Genomic DNA, 20,590 nt, shown 5'->3' with positions numbered 1-20,590 from the left:
TGCTAGGCAGCGAAGACACCAGGGTGGAGCACTTCCTCCAAGAACCCAGTGCAGCTGTGTGTGTGTGTGTCATGTGTGTCGTGTGTGTGTGTGTGTGTGTGCACGCAATCATGGGACTAATTCCTATAGAACGAGTCATGGTAAACTTGCACTATCGCTTCAGTCAGTGTTGTGTTCAATGGTGAAGCACAGTACAGGACATGGTGTGAGTAAAGGAATGTTTCTGTCCACTAGTTTTGACCACATGACCACTGTCAAATGGTTTACTCTTCCAGCCATCTTAAAGTGGAACTGAATCCTTCCTACAGTGGGTTCCCCAGCACTGAATCCTTCCTACACTTGTCCACCAACCCACCGAGGCTACAAAGACGTCCCCGATCATCTCCAGACTGTCCCACTCGGCCACGCGGCACGCCAGGGCGATCTGGAACAGGGCGTGGCACTGGAGAATCTCCCGGATACGATAGAATGTCACCTTCAGCTTCCTATCGCTTAGCAACCTGGGCTCAATCTCCAAAAGTGGCTTTTCATATTGCTGATAAGAGAGAGGATAAAGAGGATAAGGATGTGGTAGGAAATCCTTTCCTTGAGGAAATTAGAGAAATGTTATATGAAATGTATAAACTGTAAAATACATACCTCTAAAATCCGCTTCAGTGCATCAAGATAGTTCTTCTCACTCTCTAATATGGAGCCCAGTATACACCTCCTCACCACCTGTTGTTGTGAGAGCCCCTCAGGGACGGGACTGAGCACTGGCTCCATGTTGAAGCATTCCACTTCGATGAATAGCTCTGACTCCTCATCCTCAAAACAGGTTGACTTCCTCTCTGAGATAAACAGGAGAGACGAGGTCAGCTTAAATCAGATGAGCATCACCCAGGAGGTTAATACACATTGTTAGTGGATGATTCCCCTGTTACAATGTAGTGTTTGCATTTTATCCCAGATACCAGATACATCAGTGTAATTAACTAATTAGTGTGAACTAAGGACCGTAGTCCATGTTCTGTTCTGTTCTTACTCTTACCATGACAGTGGGTCTTGATATACGACCGTCCCCTTCTCACTGCTGCTTTGGTCTTCTCCAGGCCATCTTTGGTCCCGTCTCTCGCTGCCTTCACCAGCTTTTGCATCTTTATGTAACATCAACAACAGTAAATAGCACTCAGAGCAGACAGAGAGAGCAGCATGCTACTGAAGCTCTTAGGGAGGAGATAGGAACTGTGTTAGAAGAGAAGGGAAGATGGCAGATCATGTAAATACAGGAGCAGGACCTCAGGGAGAGCAGGGTGGACCAGAGCAAGACAGCATCTGTGACAGCAGCTGAACTGAGTCAATCTAAACTAAAGGATTCTCACAAATGCATAAGGGCTTGAAGTGATGTGTACTTAACTTTAATCTCTCTATGTGAGACCTGTAAATAGGGAATGTCAGTAGTTTAGAGGCTCTTTCATTAGCCAGGGTAGAGTCTCAGAAGATTTACCTAGACTGCTACAACCCGCTGCTGAAAAGTAGGACTTCATAACTATCTTTTTTTATAGATTTGTTTGAAAATGTTCTGTAGGAGTGGACTGAGACGATCCTGTACGGACCGCCTGTCTAGGCCTACACACAACTCAGCTGCTCTGGTGTCTCAGTATGCCGTAGACCTAAAGGCATGTCACTTAGGAGATGCAGTTGCCTCAACACCCATACAGTTAGTGGCACAGGTCAATGCAGTAGAGACAAATTCACCACCAGACATAAGAGCAGGATGAAGGGACTAGGTCTGAGTCAGTCGGTGAGAGACACCGTGAGGGAGGTCGGGGTTAAGGAGGTTGAGGAGGATCTACTTTGTCTAGCGGAGGGTGACGACACACACCGACCATGTTGATGACATTTACCTTCTGCTCGTGTTTCTGTTTTATCTGCTGCAGCTCTACTGTTCCCACTGTATTTGCCATAAGATCTTTCATCTTTTTCTCATAGTGTTCTTTCAAGCGTGTCAGATCTTGAGAAAGCTAAACAAAAGCAGAGCATTTGAAGTGTTACCAGACGGATCCTCAGAAGGTGGTCAGCCCCTCACCCCAATCCGCCCACCCTCACCACAGCTAAGGCCTTGCTTCCTCACCCCAATCTGCCCACAGTCACCACAGCTAAGGCCTTGCCTCCTCACCCCAATCCGCCCACCCTCACCACAGCTAAGGCCTTGCCTCCTCACCCATATTTTGTCTCCCGACCCACATAGAAATCTTAAAGGTAGACTCAGTGATATGATGTAGATGCGCAAAGCTTAGTGGGTCAATTTCAGCAAACAACTAAGAGCGTTGAAGAGCCAGACTAAACTTCTCCAGTGTTTTGGTCCTGTTCCTACTACGCTCTAACAGTAAGAAGCGAACCCATTCACATGCGTAGATACTGTGCGTGACTCTGAGAAAGTCTTGCATCTCGCTCATCGCAATATCTGCCGTGCTGCTCGCGGCAACATCATTTTGCTGAGTTTACCTTTAACTGGGCCCATCTCCGCTACAGAAGCCAAGCAGTCACTTTGTGCAGCCAGCTGAGTCATAACACTGAGACCTCCCTGGCAAGACCTCTGGGCTGAATGAACAAGCAGGCCATTCAATTCAAAACCAAATATACAAATGAACTGTATATTATCGAGAGCATAGTAATAACATGTGCAGCCGGAAGACAAGAATAAGCCTAGTGTATAAAAATGTGTATTAACATTTGCTGAAGAATTTTTCATTTAAAATATGAGGATGTCAAAAATGTATGAATCTTCTGTTTAACTGGATATTGGATATTGCACTGCTTCTGCTTCCTCATATTTTCAAGACACTGATATAAATGACACTCTTCGAAAAAAGGGTTCCAAAAGGGTTCTCCGGCTGTCCCCGTAGGAGAACCCTTTTTGGTTTCAGGTAGAACCCTTTTTGGTTTCAGGTAGAACCCTTTTGGGTTCCATGAAACCAAAAAGGGTTCTGCCTGGAATCAAAAAGGGTAATTCAAAGGGTTCTCCTATGGGGACAGCCGAAGAACCACTTTAGGTTCTAGATCAGTGGTTGCTGGTGGGAGGAGCTATGGGAGGACGGGCTCATTGTAATGGCTGGAATGGAATAAATGGAACAGAGCCAAACATGTGGTTTCCATATGCTTAATCTGTTTGATATCGTTCAATTGATTCCATTCCAGCCATTACAATTAGCCCATCCTCCTATAGCTCCTCCCACCAGCCTCCACCGTTCTAGATATAACCTTTTTGTTGTTGTTCTAAGAGTGTATCCTTCTTCTGTTGATCTGTGGCGTCCATCTGCAGCTTTGTGCATCTCCTGGTGAATTCAGATGAGACACATATCCTTCATATCCTCTCTCAAACTTCTACTCCCCATGGTATATATAATCCCCTTCCTCTAGCAAAGTAAATTCCCCCTCTTCTCTTCAATCTCTTGTTCCCAATCTCTTCACCCTTCTTCTCCCTACCTCTCTCCCTCCTCAGAGGGACAGGTCTGTAGACAGAGAGGGTAAAGTGTTACGTTTACACACATGGGTCTTCCTTTGTGGGGGCTTCCCTCTCATGAAGGCGTCAGGCAGGCCATTCTCCCCGCGGCCCTCCCCGTCACTCTGCTCGTCGTAGCTCTCAAACTCGCTAGAGCTCCAACCGTTGTCCAGGGAGCTGCCACAGCCCTCCTCCCCAAACTCCACATCATCATAGATCATCTCGTCTGGCTCTGAGGGATGAGGGGAAAGGGTTAAAATCAAGGGGAACAGCATTACAATCAGGGTGAAATACCTTTTCAACTGCAATGGTGCAATTTATATTCATGTACAGTAAGTTAGCCTGACCATATTCAGATCAGATTCCTTGGCATGAATTCAATTTTTCAGTTCTAGTGCATCAACTGAACATTGTACAGCCTAACACAGTTTGCTTAAGGGCACATCAAATGTTTCTGCTGAATAATTCCAGCACATTATGTTTTAGAAATGCAAAAGAGGTAAAGACATTAATATGCAAAAGTACCAAGAAGCTGTGGAAAAGAGGAACGACAGTACAATGAAAAAGTGAAAGAAAGACCGACAGAATAGAAAGAGAAGAAAGGAGGAATACAGCGCTGACCTGTAGTGGAGTCAGAGTTCTCTCTGGGCACATCATCATAAATTACTTCATCTGGATCTAAATGACAAAGCAACAATGTTTGAATTAACAAGGTTTCAATGTGAAATTAAGCTTCACACAACGGACAGGATACAATCTCAGGGAAGGCAAGAAGAGAGACCCCACACGGGCCCGGTTCCTCAAAAGGATCTAGAGGAAGGAAGTGTCTATTTTTTACTCAAGTGAATTCCCAAAGAAAACACCAAAGCGTAGTCATGCATTGTGCACGGGACAGATTCAGGCTGGACTCAGAACTTTACAATCCCTGTCCTGTTGTGTTCCAAGCAAACCAAAAAGTATAAACTAGGTAAATACAAATGGAAATAGAAAAGTCAAATAAACAGAAAATTGTGGACATTTACATATTTCTCATTGGGAAATGAAAAGAGGAGTACTTACTTTCCATCCAGGCTGTGTTTGCAGGGTCCGACACCCATTTAGACAAAGCATCCTCCTCTCTGATGGCAGGATACTCTTCACTGCAGACATTTTATTAAATAGAGAAATAATAACCATCTGCTATTCCAATGCTGATAAACAAGTATCCACATCATCACACATTCTGGCAGATCAACTCCAGTCTAAATTAAATAAAACAGATCAGTGACGAAAGAGCCTGGCAGGCGAGTCACTCACATGTCAACAGAAATGTTGCCTGTCCCCACCACAGTATCTGGAGGGAGAGAGAGAGAGAACAAAAATCAACATCGAGGACTCCTTCCCTAACGTTGCATGCAGTTTGCACTAAACCTTACGTGCTGCCACCAGGGGGCAGCCATCACTGAAACTAAACTTGCATCAAAGAGATAAAAATAAGACCTGAAATTGGTCAATAAGGACCTCAGATTAGACTGCTCATTCAAAAAACTGCAATGATAATCTGATAACTAATACATTCTCACATATTATCTGCAATGATAGGCTTACATGCCACATAACATTTCCAACAGAAAAACCTGACAGTATATTGGAACAATCAGTCAACGTGTTAAGATTTAAACTGCAGAATATACCTTTTAAAATACTTTAAAACAGGAGTAACCCTCTGTGATGTGTTGGGTAGTTTAATTACACTGCAATTTCCCCTCAGACTGGCCAAGGCACACATTTAACTACTACTGTAACATTAAAGAGAAAACAGGAAAATCCTAACAGCCAACACAGTTTAGTGAGCGGCTAAATTTAGTCCCCACTTCCTTGAGGCAAGGTTTTAGGAAAAATAAATGCGAAGAAGAAAGGAGAGGAAATATTTGCTGGGAGTACGGAGCATGCATGTGTCATGGCCTCTCATCCCAAAGTCAGTGGTGAAGAAGGGGGAGAGGACGGGGGAATTCCACTAAGGAGATTGAATGAGAAGAAGTTTGAACAGTTCCCACCACATTTCTTCAGTGCTCTGTTCATTGTAGGAACACTATATCAAACGCATTACATTATGATAGTCTGAGGTTTGCAATATGAATGCAGAACAGAGTAGAAGGAATAGTAGGAATGGCTGTTCAAATCCTTGTAATTCTACATGTTTCCACCATGGATGTGTTCTTGCTTTACCGTCCTCGTCCACGGAGAAGTGTCGGATGATGACGGGCGTGGTGTAGGCTGGCGTAATGAGGGGCACACCAGAGGGGGTGGCGTACCCACAGGGCACGGGCACAGAGTATCCCGATGGGACACAGAGAGGGCTGGCGGGGGGAACATCCTGGCCCTTCCCCTCCCTCTCCCCCTCTCCTCCCACACTCTGAACCGGTGAGGAAGAGGTAGGGGCGGCCCCATGCTGCTGCTCCAGCTGCTGTAGTTGGAGGGGGGTGATGTCAATCACAGAGTAGGGGTTGACTTTCTTCTGGGAGGTGGTCCTGGGGACGGCCAGGGGAGGGTCATCACTGGACACTTCCTTATCTGAAATGGAAATGTAACACACAGTTAGCTCCAAATGATCCCCATCAACACAACACAGCTACAGTTACACACTGCTCCAAATGATCCCCATCAACACAACACAGCTACAGTTACACACTGCTCCAAATGATCCCCATCAACACAACACAGCTACAGTTACACACTGCTCCAAATGATCCCCATCAACACAACACAGCTACAGTTACACACTGCTCCAAATGATCCCCATCAACACAACACAACTACAGTTACACACAGCTCCAAATGATCCCCATCAACACAACACAGCTACAGTTACACACTGCTCCAAATGATCCCCATCAACACAACACAGCTACAGTTACACACAGCTCCAAATGATCCCAATCAACACAACACAGCTACAGTTACACACTGCTCCAAATGATCCCCATCAACACAACACAGCTACAGTTACACACTGCTCCAAATGATCCCCATCAACACAACACAGCTACAGTTACACACTGCTCCAAATGATCCCCATCAACACAACACAGCTACAGTTACACACAGCTCCAAATGATCCCCATCAACACAACACAGCTACAGTTACACACTGCTCCAAATGATCCCCATCAACACAACACAGCTACAGTTACACACTGCTCCAAATGTGCTGGAACTAATTTGTTATCAGATTACTTTGCACAATTGCAAAATACTAAAAAGTACTGCTATAAATTTCCATGAGAGCAATTTGATGATACCACATCATGTCTATCATAGTTAGGTGACTAAGCACTCCAACTTGCGATCATTGCAAAACACTGAAGAAGAATACTGTGACTTAAACATTTAACTTCCACTACTTCAAATCTCAGCCTGTGGGCCTTCCCTCTCTTAAGCCTTCAATCAGACAGCAGTGTGTTTACTGTTTTACAACACAGACAGACAGACAGACAGACAGACAGACAGACAGACAGACAGACAGACAGACAGACAGACAGACAGACAGACAGACAGACAGACAGACAGACAGACAGACAGACAGACAGACAGACAGACAGACAGACAGAGAGAGAGAGAGGCTTCATCTCGGGCCCTGTGGTCAGAACAGATAAATCACAATACACCCACTAGAACACACAACAGACACATATGCTGCGGAGAAAGCACAACTGGTCAGCCACTGGAGAGGAGAGGGGCCTGGACTCTCAATTGGACTGGGATGTAATTGTCAGAGGGTGAGAGACAAGGGAACTTGGGAAGTGAGTACTAGTGAGAGGGAAGAGCATGGAATGTATGTGTTAGCAAGAGGTTGTTGGTCTCTAGTAGAAATGTGTGGTGAGTCTAACTGGGGCGATTGGCCTCTCTCCTCTGACTGAGAGGCTGATAGAGAGAGAGAGTGGTAGTGTCCTGGTGGTGTCAAGCTGTGTGTGATGAATGCCAAGAGCCACCCTGAACCAAGCAGCCAGTGATACCAGGCTGGACTACACTAATGTGTTTTCCAGCCTGACAGGGAGCATGTGGCAGAATGAGGTAATACAACATGTGTAGGCACACAACATGCACTAAGAATGGACTGCATGACACCAACTACTGTACAGCGCCCACTCAGTGTGGAACAATGATATGGTTGTGGTGGTATATTATTTGTGTATGTTTAGGCTACAGCGAGACAGATGATCTATCCTCAGACATCCAGGTGCTAAAGAGGAAAACTGAACAGTTGTTTTCACTAACCTGTGTTAAAGGAGGATGTTCCTACAGGAGTGGAGTCCTCTGGAGGTGGAGGAGGGGGTAAGTCACTGTCTGCGTCAGCTGGGACAGATGAAGTCTTGTCCCCTTCTGCTGCTGCCACTGGAGCTGTTGTTTCTGTTGTAGCCATGGCTACCGGAGCTTCCGGTGCTGATGCCACTGTGTCTGTTGTAGCCATGGCTACTGAAACTGGTGGTTCAGCTGCCACTGGAGCTGTGTCTGCTGCTGCTGCTGTGGGCTCCGGGTTGGAGGGCTGGGGGTCTGGTCCTCCCTGCTGTGGGTGAGGGACCACACCATTGATCTGGGCCTTGCCCCCGTAGTCTGGGGCTGGAGGGCCATGAGGTGGCCGGTCTGCCTCAGGGAACTCATCCCCACTGTCATCAAACTCAAACTGCTCCCCCTCTTCTTCATCGGCATAGGGCACCTCGTCCGCCAACACTAATCACAGAGAGGAGAGAGAGAGAGTTGGAGTCAGATAAATACAGCTTACCTATGTATGGCTTTGGATAGAGCGAGAGAACATGAGACATATATGTAAGTAGAATAACTGAAGTTTAATCATTATGCTCAAAGATCAGCAAAAGCTCAAATGTAGTTCTTCACGGTAGTGCCTTTTCCCTTCTCTCCAAAAATGTGAGGTTACCGACGCCTGCCCCCACCAATGTCTATTCATAGCCACACAGTGGGTGGTGGGTCAAGTTGGGACCCTCTACCAAGTTAAATATGAATGCAGGTTTGTAATTAGCAAAAGGGTGGGTCTGCATTCACATTTAACTTGGTAGAGGGTCCCAACTTGACCCACCACCCACTGTGTGGCTATGAATAGACATTGGTTGAAAGAAATTAAGAAGAAGAAGATAGTGGGAGCTGTTCTGTTAGATTTCAGTGCAGCCTTTGATATTATTGACCATAACCTATTGTTGAGAAAACATATGTGTTATGGCTTTTCGACCTTTGACATATCATGGATCCAGAGCTATCTATCTAATAGAACTCAGAGGGATTTCATGAATAGAATCTCCTCTAATGTCAAACATGTAAAGTGTGGTGTACCACAGGGCAGCTCTCTAGGCCCTCTACTCTTTTCTATTTTTACCAATGATCTGGCACTGGCATTAAACAAAGCATGTGTGTCCATGTATACTAATGATTCAACCATATATATACGCATCAGCAACCACAGCTAATGAAGTCACTGAAACCCTTAGCAAAGAGTTACAGTCTGTTTGGAATGGGTGACCAGTAATAAACTGGTCCTGAACATCTCTAAAACTAAGAGCATTGTATTTGGTATAAATCATTCCCTAAGTTCGAGACCTCAACTGAATCTGGTAATGAATGGTGTGGCTGATACACAAGTTGAGGAGACTAAATTACTTGGTGTTACCTTAGATTGTAAACTGTCATGGTCATATGGACGTGCTGCAAAGAAATACCTAGTTAAGCTGCAGCTGGTCCAGAACAGAGCTGCACATATTGCTCTTCATTGTAATCAGAGGGCTAAACTAAATACTATGCATGCCAGTCTCTCTTGGCAAAGAATTTAAATAAGAATTTGTTCTTAACTGACTTGCCTAGTTAAATAAAGGTTAGACTAAGAGCATAACATCTCTACACCCTAATTTTCAAATTCTAGTCTAACCAAAGCCTAAACGGAGATTCAGTGAAAATAAAAATCTCATTGATTTATCAAGACCAGTCCCCATGCTTGTATCAGAGCAGCACCAAACGGTGCTAAAATAGTTGTAGGCTATTGCTTCAAATCCTATTGCTTCTAACTTCAATATGCTCTTTAAATAAATAAGACCTACACCACATTTAACAGCACATTACTCAACACTATTGAGACTCAAGTCACCTACGGTCAGCCTACAGTATATCGAAAAATACGAGGTAACTAAATAAACAATCGGCATTTTGAAAGAGTATTTATATCATTATTTTATTAACGAAAACATAAAGATGCCATTATTAGTTACATTGTTTTAGTTTGAACGTGCAGACTGGCACTAAGAACAGAACAGTGGCAACGTTTCCCTAGTCAGCTCCATTATTAGTGCAATGCCCCTTAAAGTGTTTCCAGTGTGGCGGGGTGGGGATCCACCCCCCATCCCCTCCTCCTCCCTTCCCCATGGGCTAGGTCAGTCTTCTATGCGCGGTCTGCGGCCAATCCCGTGCCCCCTGTCCTCGTGCCTTGAACCTCGCGCGCTTTCAGTGGATACAGCTGGAGAACTGCAAGGCAATCCCATTGTACGCCACTCGGGAGCCATGAACAGTATATATTGTCCTGCAAATAACAGGGTTAATAATATATCTGTGAGACTGTCCAACGGGCTTTTATATCATTCTAAATTAATAATAATCGCTTTGTTTAAAAAATAACAATATTTTGGAGATAAAATGAGTGCGAAAAATGCCATTCTTGAACATGGGGTGAGACATTGTTACTAATTTGTAAATAAAGCCAGTTTGTTATTTAGAATGATTTATTCCTGTTTTTAGAGGGAGAGAAACCAAAAAACTACAGTAATCTCATGGGTCTCCCAGTCAAGGCCAGCACAGGTATTGAACCAGCATCTGTAGCAACACAGCTTACACTGCTATGCAGTGTCTTAGACCGTTGCGCCACTCAGGCGCTGTATAACGTGACCGGTCGGGAGTGGCCTACAGTACTACAGAAAGAGCTAAATAATCCTAACAAAATAAAAATAATTAAAACCTTAGTGTAACAACAGTTCTAGTAAGTAATACTGAAGTTGTGCACAATTATCAGTATCTATTTAGGTTTATGTTGCCCATTCATTATCAGTTAGAGACACAGTAGGACCCAAAAGCATAATCAGTGCTCTAACTCCCCCTTGCGCTGGTCTGGAGCAATGAAGTGGTGACGCAGGGTACCGTACTAAACCACAAATTACCTCTAAGTCCTGCAGCATAATCACACAACTTTTAGTGGAGCAACCACTGTAGATTTGCCCACTTGCCAATGAAGTAATCATTAAAATAATTGGCCATATCAAATGGTTTTGTGATGAATAAGCCATCTGATTCGATGAAAGTTGAATTTGTCTTTCTGCCCATAATTCCATTTAAAGTACTCCAAAGTTTTTTCCACATCATTCTTTATATTATTGATCTTGGCTTCACAATACAGTTTCTTATTATTTTTGTTGAGTTTAGTCACATCATTTTTCAATTTGCAGCCAGTCAGACTTGCAGCCATATTTAAAAGCCACTCCTTTTGCCCCATCTCTTTCAACCATACCGTTTTTCAATTCCTCATCAATCCATGGAGCCTTAACAGTTCTAACAGTCCAGTTCTTATTAGGTGCATGTTTATCAATAATTGAAATGCAGCGTCTGGATGCTCCTTATTAATCACATCAGACCAACAAATATTTTTAACATCATCCACACGATGCAATTTGGCGAGCAGTGTTGTCACACCCCCAATGACCAGGAAAACCACTGTTTTTCCTATGAATCCTGGGCTGCATCTCAATAGTCCAAACTCGCTTTCTTTCCTTATCTCCTTTCAGATCAATGTTGATGAAGGAAGAGAGATGAAGAAAGAAAGCCACTTTCTCTCTCTGACCTAAACTGTATGCATATGGAACGTAAACGTCACAATAGACCTCATTCAGAGGACTCAACTTAAAGTGACATGGTGATGGGTTAGAGGAAACCTGATCTTGCTCTCCAGTTTATTGTTCTTTTCACTGCTATATGAGGTTCCTTTGGGAGGGTTGTGTGTTGGTTTAGTAACAGGGGGTTTATTCAGCTGTACGTGTGACAGATTGAGGACACTGACTGACACCATTGTGCTAGGCGTAGAAAAAAACCTGTCAAATCAAATCTCCACAGGCATTGTGCGAGCACATCTCTGGTACTTTCTGACAGCGGAGTGGAGAGAGGAACTGACATACTGAATAAAGGAGGTGAAGTAGGGAGAGGGGTGTAAAGAGGAGAGGAAAGTCTGTAGCCTAAAGAGAGATAAAAAGCCATGACATTAGAATCCCTGCTGAATGCAGACAAAGGGGTCACAGAAGGTAACACAGTCAGAAGCCATCGGTGGTATAGATGAAAGGAATGCTCTGTATTCAGCCCATTCAAACATCCATTTCTCTCTACAGGAGTCCAAGTACATGGACTTGCTATTGGATCCAGATTCCTATTACACAGTTTCCCTATGGGAGGCGGGAGCTACAGTTTAAGAGGTCACAACCCCATCTGAGACTGCTACTTTATCTCCCTGGCCCGGGCGGACGTTTCTAACAGAAACTGGCACACCTCTGCTCCTAAACATACCACCGATTTCCCACACGACTCAGTTCCAGTACAAACACTACTGTCCTATCAGGATTCAGGTTTCCCCATGACTAGGTTTCCCCATGACACCTTTTTCCTTTTGACCCCCATCCACATCAGTTCTGTTTCCTGTGCTGGCTAAATACTTCCTGTTTGACTGAGTAAACTCTAAGCTGACATTTAGACAGCCGTTAATAGAAACAACACTGTAAATACACAACGGTAAGTAAGGCTACAGGTTTACTAACCATCAACCACATCACTCATAAGTTACTAACCCCTCAGGCTTAAATAATTCCTTATCCCCAGTTCTGATACACAGATCAATCACTTAGAGACCCAAAAGGCCTTGCAGCTCTACAGCACTGTGAGCCCTTTAGTCTAAATCCCCATCATGACTCCCTAAGGGGTTGACAGGAAGTGTTCTAGCCCTCAGTCTGAAGTTATGACAATGGTCTGTGACTATGCTATGGGGTCTAACTGTGACCTCTGACCTCTATGTACACCCTGAAACTAAACCTTGAAGGCGCTAGAGCAGAACATTAGGAGGGAAAACCTGGAAAGAGGTGTTATCCGCTGTTCCCATCTGTGATAATGAATAGCTGTGTTGGACCAGCTAGAAAGACAAGGCACAGCTAGACACTGCCTGGAGGGATGTTTCACTGCTGAGACATGGGATGCATATTCATTCTTGTGCGTGTCTACTCTCTGACGCACAGGCTTGGCCAAGTAAAGCAGAGCGGGGAGTGATGGAACAGGGATCGTATAAAAGCTTGAACAGATCATTCGTTTAAATTGCCCATTCAATAATTTGGTCACGATCAAGTGTAAATGATGAAGCCATGGATAGTTGGCGCTGTGAGAATGTGTGTGCCTGCAGTCTGCTCAATACTCTCTCTCTAACCAACACACACACACACACACACACACACACACACACACACACACACACACACACACACACACACACACACACACACACACACACACACACACACACACACACACACACACACACACACACACACACACACACACACACACACACAGAGAGAGAGAGAAAACTAGGCCTGTCCCCAACACCGATTGTCAATTAATAACCACAATATGGATTCTGTTCCCGTGCCTCCTCTCCGCCACACTGCTCCGCTCAATGAGTCATTGGCTTACAATGTGCTCCAGCATCGCCACGGCAACAAGGCAAGTGGCTGCCCAGCTGGAGATGAAGCATTTCTCTGGCCTGCTCCATTCCCTGTGGTGTGTGTGTGTGTGTGCGCGTGCCTGATGCTGCAGTATTCAGCCAGGGCTCGGATACTGAGGCACATTGTCTGCCCTTCGCAATTGTGGCACATTTCTCCTCCTCCTTCTCCTCACTCCTTCGTTCCACGGCCCACGAGCTCCAGAGAGGAATGTGTTTACACGGTCTGCCCATCATGAAAAGGCCCTCAGGGAGCTAGACTGACCATCAATGTGTCAGCCGAAACAGACCTTTCAAACCTGTTACCATCAACAGGGCTAACGGAAATATGATACATAGATACATAGATCATCATCATCAACCAAAACAGCCTTAAAGACCTGTTAGTTTGAGCAACATTAACTGACTACTCAAAAACATTAACAAGAACACACAAACTGCCCTAGGAGTAACAAAGGGACAAGTAGACTGTCACTGTCTGATAACATCTCAGGGCGACAAGCTAAATCCACCAACGGACATGACATAATGACATCACCAAGTAGTGCCTCACACTCATCTCAGCATGGAAAACCATAAACAGAGCTGTCGACAGGCCTGAGCAGCAGCATGTGTTCTCATTGGCTACGGGGGGATTTACAAGTGCTGGGAGAGATTGAGAGGGGAGGAGAGGAGGATGTTGGCATTACTTACTTTCAGGAGGCGGGGGAGGGAAGTCTTCCACGATGTCCATACTGGTTGCTGTTTCTCTGGGCAGACAGGTTCCCTCAGCAGCCTGGTGGTGGTGGTGGTCCTCTTCAATCACACATGGCCCTGGAGGAAACACACACATGGAGGAATGTCAGAGGTGGCACTCTGTGATTCACTGTACACTTATTCAATTAGCCAAGCATAGAAGAATGTTCCCAAGCATCACCAGGTCCCGAGTTTTTCCGGGCTACATGGCAAAGTTTTAGCCTAACTAGAGTTTTGCCTGGTAAGGTCACATGGTATAAGTTAGGGCTTAAAATTGCCAGGGACCTCACGATCCGATAATATCACGATACTTAGGTGATAATATGTTACGTATTGCGATTCTCACGATTCTCATAATTCTACATGTATTGTGATTCAATACAGCAATTTGATGTTCCAAACATATTGCTCACTATATGTCTGCTGCAGAGAAACAAGAGAGAGAACATTTGTTTTTGATCAGTCATGGAAATAAAAGTGCTGAAAACATGTTGGCTCATTATTTAAAGAGAACAAGCTATAGGATGAAAAATACCAGACTTTTAGCGCAGGTAGAGCTAACTAGCGCTAGCTAACGCTACAAATCCATCAAATATCAATATAATATTGTCCCAAAGATGATAATAATATTAATAATAATAAAGTAACTGCATTGATTTTTGCCTCCATCACTAGTATAAGTGAGTATGAGCATAAGTACTAATACATGGAAGAATGCCAAAAAATGGCATATAATATAATTTTTTGATTAGTTAGCATGAAGAATGTTTCCATACATCATTTCTGTGGTATTTCCCAATGCATTACACCCCACCAATGGAAAACCAAGCAACCATTGCCAACCACATACTCTTTATTCCAAGTTACTCAATCTCAGTCAAGTCACGCCAGCAGGGGAGTGGAGAAGTGGAGCATTGTGTTCCTGGCTCTTTTGTCTGAGTGCCAGACATCTGAACCACAACTAATAAAGACAAATAAAAACAACATCAAGAAACAAAAGAAATGTCCTCTCACCCCACAAACAGTCAATTAATGTGGTGTATTTGTGTGTGTGTGTGTCAGAGCAGGGTTATTGTATCCACTGAGGGTAGCGTGGGGCTCCCTTGGGGAACACATATAGTTAGGGTCAGTGACCCTATGTGTGTAAACATGGTGGAGCTGACAGGTTCACACCATGGTATTTTGGTATTTTATTAGGATCCTCATTAGCTGTTGCGAAAGCAGCAGCTACTCTTTCTGGGGTCCACACAAAACATGAAACATTACATAATACAGAACATTAAATTGACAAGAACAGAACTACATCAATTTAAAAATGGCACACGTAGCCTCTATATCAATACATACACATAAACAATTTAGGTCAAATAGAGGAGAGGACTTGTGCCGTGAGGTGTTGCTTCATTTGTTTTTTGAAACCAGGTTTTCTGTTCATTTGAGCAATATGAGATGGAAGGGAGTTCCATCCAATAACAGCTCTATATAATACTGTACACTTTCTTGAATTTGTTCTAGATTTGGGGACAGTGAAAGGACCCCTGGTGGTATGTCTAGTAGGGTAAATGTGTGTGTCAGAGCTGTGTGTAAGTTGACTATGCAAAAAATTTGGAATTTTCAACACATTCATGTTTCTTATAAAAAGAAGAAGTGATGCAGTCAGTCTCTCCTGAACTCTTAGCCAAGAGAGATTGGCATGCATAGTATTTATATTAGCCCTCTGATTACAATGAAGAGCAAGGCGTGCAGCTCTGTTCTGGACCAGCTGCAGCTTAACTAGGCCTTTCCTTGCAGCACTCGACCACACGAATGGACAATAATCAAGATAAGATTAAACTAGCACCTGCAGGGCTTGCTTTTTGGAGTGTGGTGTCAAAAAAGCAGAGCATCTCTTAATTAAGGACCAACCTCTTCCCATCATTTAAACCATTGAATCTGTTTTCACCATGACAGTTAACAATCTATTGTCACGCCAAGTAACTTAGTCTCCTCAACTTGTCAACAGCCACACCATTCATCACCAGATTCAGCTGAGGTCTAGAACTTACAGAATGATTTATACCAAATACAATGCTCTTAGTTTTAGAGATGTTCAGGACCAGTTTATTACTGCCCACACATTCCTAAACAGAAACCAACTCTTTGCTAAGGGTTTCAGTGACTTCATTAGCTGTGGTTGTTGATGCGTATATGGTTGAATCATCAGTATTCATGGACACACATGCTTTGTTTAATGCCAGTGGCAGGTCATAGGTAAAAATATGAGGGCTTAGAGAGCTACCCTGCGGTACACTAAAGAGAAGCTCCCACAATATTCTTATATTCTTCTTTCAACCAATCATCAGTCGTTTGTGTCAGTGCAGTACATGTTGAGTGCCTGTCTCTATAAGCATGCTGAAAGTCTGGCTTCCCTCCAGGCATGAGGACAAAGACTTTCCTCTAGGCTCAGATTTAAGATATGACAGATAGGAGTGGGTAAAGAGTCAACTATAGAGTCAATGCCAGTAGGTTTGTCATTAATGATCGATAACTGACAATTAACCTGTCAGTCTATGTCGTTGTTTTTTGTTTGAATTGTTTACGTGTTCGCTATGCGGGAGAAATGGCAAGACAAGCGTAACTACGTGGCTAAGAACTGTTGGAATAGGGATTATCATCGTAGCAACACACTTTTGGAGTGAAGGCAATCCCACGCTGTGTCAGCTAGGTTTTTTGTGTCTTCGGGTGTAGTTCATAAAGGTTGAAGTGTGTATGTTAGGATGGTAACGTTAAAAATAATTAAGGATGAAGTGTGAATTCATGCCAAGAATAAGAAGTGTGAAGTTTTTCATTTCCTCCCTTCAGTAATAAGCAGCCAATGAGGTATTTTTCCTTTATTCATGTGTTTAATCTGATACTGTTATATCTCTGGCTAAACTGTTTATGTATGTAATGTAAGCACTTCAGAGTTATATCAAGCTAACAAGTCACTCGTATGACAAGAAGGTTGTAAGAGTGTTCTTAACTGTATTTTCATTTACTTTATAGTTCTCACGGAAGGTGATAATTCTGACTAAAAATACAGAATAAAACCGCCAGTTAAAATCAAGGAACAGTTGTGCTCGTGGTTACTGGAGAGAGCTACAAACAGTATTTTTTCCACCTCACGAACACTAACTTTACAAAATTAAAAAACTTTCAATGCTTTTCTTTCATTATTTTTTTTAATTTTTTTTGCATGAGTACGATGGCTCACTGTTCATTGTTGGCATTTCCTGCCTAAATTTATCAATGGCGTAATCATTAAAATAAATGGCAACATCAAATGGTTTTGTGATAACTAAGCTATCTGATTAGATGAAAGAGTTGAATTTGTCTTTCTGCCCATAATTTCATTTCAAGTTTTTTGATCTTGGCTTCATAATACAGTTTCTTCTTTTTGTTTAGTTTATTAACATAATTTCAGCCAGTCAGACTTGCAGCCATATTTAATAGCCACTCCTTTTGCCCCATCTCTTTCAACCATAGGACATCCCTGATGTCCTTACACAGCTCTCTGGTCTTGGCCATTGTGGAGAGGTTGGAGTCTGTTTGATTGAGAGTGTGGACAGGTGTCTTTTATACAGGTAACGAGTTCAAACAGGTGCAGTTAATACAGGTAATGAGTGGAGAACAGGAGGGCATCTTAAAGAAAAACTAACAGGTCTGTGAGAGCCGGAATTCTTACTGGTTGGTAGGTGATCAAATACTTATGTCATGCAATAAAATGCAAATTAATGACTTAAAAATCATACAATGTGATTTTCTGGATTTTTGTTTTAGATTCCGTCTCTCACAGTTGAAGTGTACCTATGATAAAAATTACAGACCTCTACATGCTTTGTAAGTAGGAAAACCTGCAAAATCGGCAGTATATCTAATACTTGTTCTCCCCACTGTACAGTACAAAATCCATGTGTATGTGTATGTATAGTGCATATGCTATCGCGTGTGTGTGTATGCATGTGTCTGTGCCTAGGTTTGTGTTGCTTCACAGTTCCTGCTGTTCCATAAGGTGTTTTTTTAATCTGTTTTTTTAAATCTAATTTTACTGTTTTCATGAGTTACTTGATGTGGAATAGAGTTCCACATAGTAATGCCTCTATTTAGTGCTGTGCGCCTTCCATAGTCTGTTCTGGACTTAGGGACTGTGAAGAGACCTCTTGTGGGGTATGCATGGGTGTCTAGTAGTTCAAACAGACAGCTCAGTGAATTCAACATGTCAATACCTCTCATAAATACAAGCAATGATGAAGTCAATCTCTCCTCCACTTTGAGCCAGGAGAGATTGACATGCATATTATTAATATTAGCTTTCCTCAAAGCCAGTGGCTTTCCTCAAAGCCAGTGGCAATTCATTAGCAAAGATTGAAAAAAGTAATGGGCCTAGACAGCTGTCTTGAGGAATTCTTGATTCTACCTGGATTATGTTGGAGAGGCTTCCATTAAAGGACACCCTCTGTGTTCTGTTAGACAGGTAACTCTTTATCCACAATGAAGCACTGGGTGTAAAGCCATAAGACATACGTTTTGACAGCAGCAGACTATGATCGATAACGTCAAAGGCCGCACTGAAGTCTAACAAAACAGCCCCCACAATCTTTTTATCATTCATTTCTCTCAGCCAATCATCAGTCATTTGTGTAAGTGCAGTGCTTGTTGAATGTCCTTCTCTATAAACATGCAGAAAGTTTGTTGTCAATTTGTTTACTGAAAAATAGCAATGTATACGGTCAAACACAATCTTTTCCAAAAGTTTACTAAGGGTTGGTAACAGGCTGATTGGTCGGCTATTTGGGCCAGTAAAAGGGGCTTTACTATTCTTAGGTAGCGGAATCACTTTTGCTTCCCTGAGGGCACATGCTTTCTAGTAGGCTTAAATTGAAGATGTGGCAAATAGGAGTGGCAATATCGTCCGCTATTATCCTCAGTAAATTTTTCATCCAAGTTGTCAGACCCCGGTGGCTTGTCATTGTTGATAGACAACAATTATTTTTTTCACCTCTTCCACACTAACTTTACAGAATTTAAAATTACAATGCTTGTCTTTCATAATTTGGTCAGATATACTTGGATGTGTAGTAGGGATGAAACGGTTTCCGGTTTCACGATGAACCACGGTAAAATTCCCGACGATTAGTATTACCATTCAAAATTTTCATTATCATTAAAACCGTGTTTGATTACCACAGTTGGAAAAACTCACGGTAAATACTGTCCACCATCAACCAAAGTTAGCAACAGTCTGACGCAGGCGTAACATGCAACATGGGTTTGTTTTGTGTTAAAACATGGAGGAAGGCAGTGACATCGCCCGGGAGATTTTTTTGCCTTCTAGGAAGACCAGTGTAGTCGTATTTTGGGTTTTACAAGAGTGCTAAGGGAAACTTAAATCGAAGACGGTCACCCTGTCTGCAGAACATGCAAAAACAAATCTTGAGTCATCTTTGTGACCACCACCTACTACTATATAGCGAATGCAAGGTATGTTAACTTTTAGCTCAATGCATGATGTGGGGACTTCGGAATGGGGAAAATGTCATGGTGTGTCTGGAACTTGCTAATAGCTTGTCAATAACGTAACCTGAAGCTTTCAGTGTTACCTACTCTTGTAAAAACCCTACACGTTGTTCTGCTGCTGTATGCGTCGTGTGTCTGCAGACGATAACGCGTTGTAGTTTAGTCACCCAAGCAACATATTTTGTTCATTTAAAATCCATGTCGACTTGGTTGTTAAAGTGTTCCAACAGGAGAAACACTATAGGCTCCTATACAAGACTCCTGTATTTATGTCAATTGTTGGGCTCATTGCAATTACTATCACTGTTTTCTGAAGACTAATTTGTATTTATGTAAATTGTGCATAGGGTCATTGCTCAAACGCAACACGGAAGATAGACTGTGGGTGAATAATAATAATAATAATTGTTATTATTATTATTATTATTATTATAATGTAACACCAATAATAATAATAATAATAAGAAAAATAATAATACAAATAAAATAAATCCCTTGTTTACAGAGTCGGAGTGCAGCAGGCAAACCCAGTGATGCTACTGGTCCCTCCTCATCTACAGTTGTGACACAGACACTCGAGCAAGCATTTGAAAAGGCAGGCTGCTTATGCACCCACATCAAAAAATGCTCAAGACCTCACTGCAGCCCTTTCATATTGCATTGTAAAGGACATGATGCCATTTTCATGCATGTTAACATTAGAAGCGTCCTCCCCAAGTTTGTTTTATTCACTGCTTTAGCACACTCTGCCAATCCGGATGTCCTAGCCGTGTCTGAATCCTGGCTTAGGAAGACCACCAAAAACTCTGAAATTTCCATCCATAACTATAACATTTCCCGACAAGATAGAACTGCCAAACAGGGCGGAGTGGCAATCTACTGCAGAGATAGCCTGCAGAGTTCTGTCATACTAACCAGGTCTGTGCTCAACCAATTCGAGTTAATACTTCTAAAAATCCACCTTTCCAGAAACAAGTCTCTCACCGTTGCCGCTTGCTATAGACCACCCTCTGCCCTTAGCTGTGTCCTGGACACCATACAGTGAGGGAAAAAAGTAT

At 43.0% G+C, this 20,590-nt stretch overlaps 1 protein-coding gene across 2 annotated transcripts in view; it reads right to left on the bottom strand.

Moving 5' to 3' along the window:
• LOC106574446 (Rho guanine nucleotide exchange factor (GEF) 10) overlaps window positions 1-20,590 on the bottom strand; it is a 104,488-nt gene that overhangs the window by 64,693 nt on the left and 19,205 nt on the right. Inside the window, exons 2-12 of one of the 2 annotated variants that reach the window (XM_014150370.2) lie at window positions 13,956-14,075; window positions 7,742-8,194; window positions 5,693-6,037; window positions 4,781-4,817; window positions 4,544-4,623; window positions 4,106-4,162; window positions 3,532-3,716; window positions 1,887-2,003; window positions 1,031-1,136; window positions 640-830; window positions 356-535 (exon numbers count right to left, since the gene is read on the bottom strand). In XM_014150370.2, coding sequence (XP_014005845.2) covers window positions 356-535; window positions 640-830; window positions 1,031-1,136; window positions 1,887-2,003; window positions 3,532-3,716; window positions 4,106-4,162; window positions 4,544-4,623; window positions 4,781-4,817; window positions 5,693-6,037; window positions 7,742-8,194; window positions 13,956-14,075 — 1,871 coding nt within the window. The remainder of the gene's footprint in view (window positions 1-355; window positions 536-639; window positions 831-1,030; window positions 1,137-1,886; window positions 2,004-3,531; window positions 3,717-4,105; window positions 4,163-4,543; window positions 4,624-4,780; window positions 4,818-5,692; window positions 6,038-7,741; window positions 8,195-13,955; window positions 14,076-20,590) is intronic. The other variant, XM_014150449.2, reaches the window with a different exon arrangement.

The sequence above is a fragment of the Salmo salar genome, chromosome ssa01, assembly GCF_905237065.1.
Source record: "Salmo salar chromosome ssa01, Ssal_v3.1, whole genome shotgun sequence".
NCBI classification, from domain to species: domain Eukaryota; kingdom Metazoa; phylum Chordata; class Actinopteri; order Salmoniformes; family Salmonidae; genus Salmo; species Salmo salar.
This window is presented reverse-complemented; position numbering and strand designations above follow the sequence as displayed.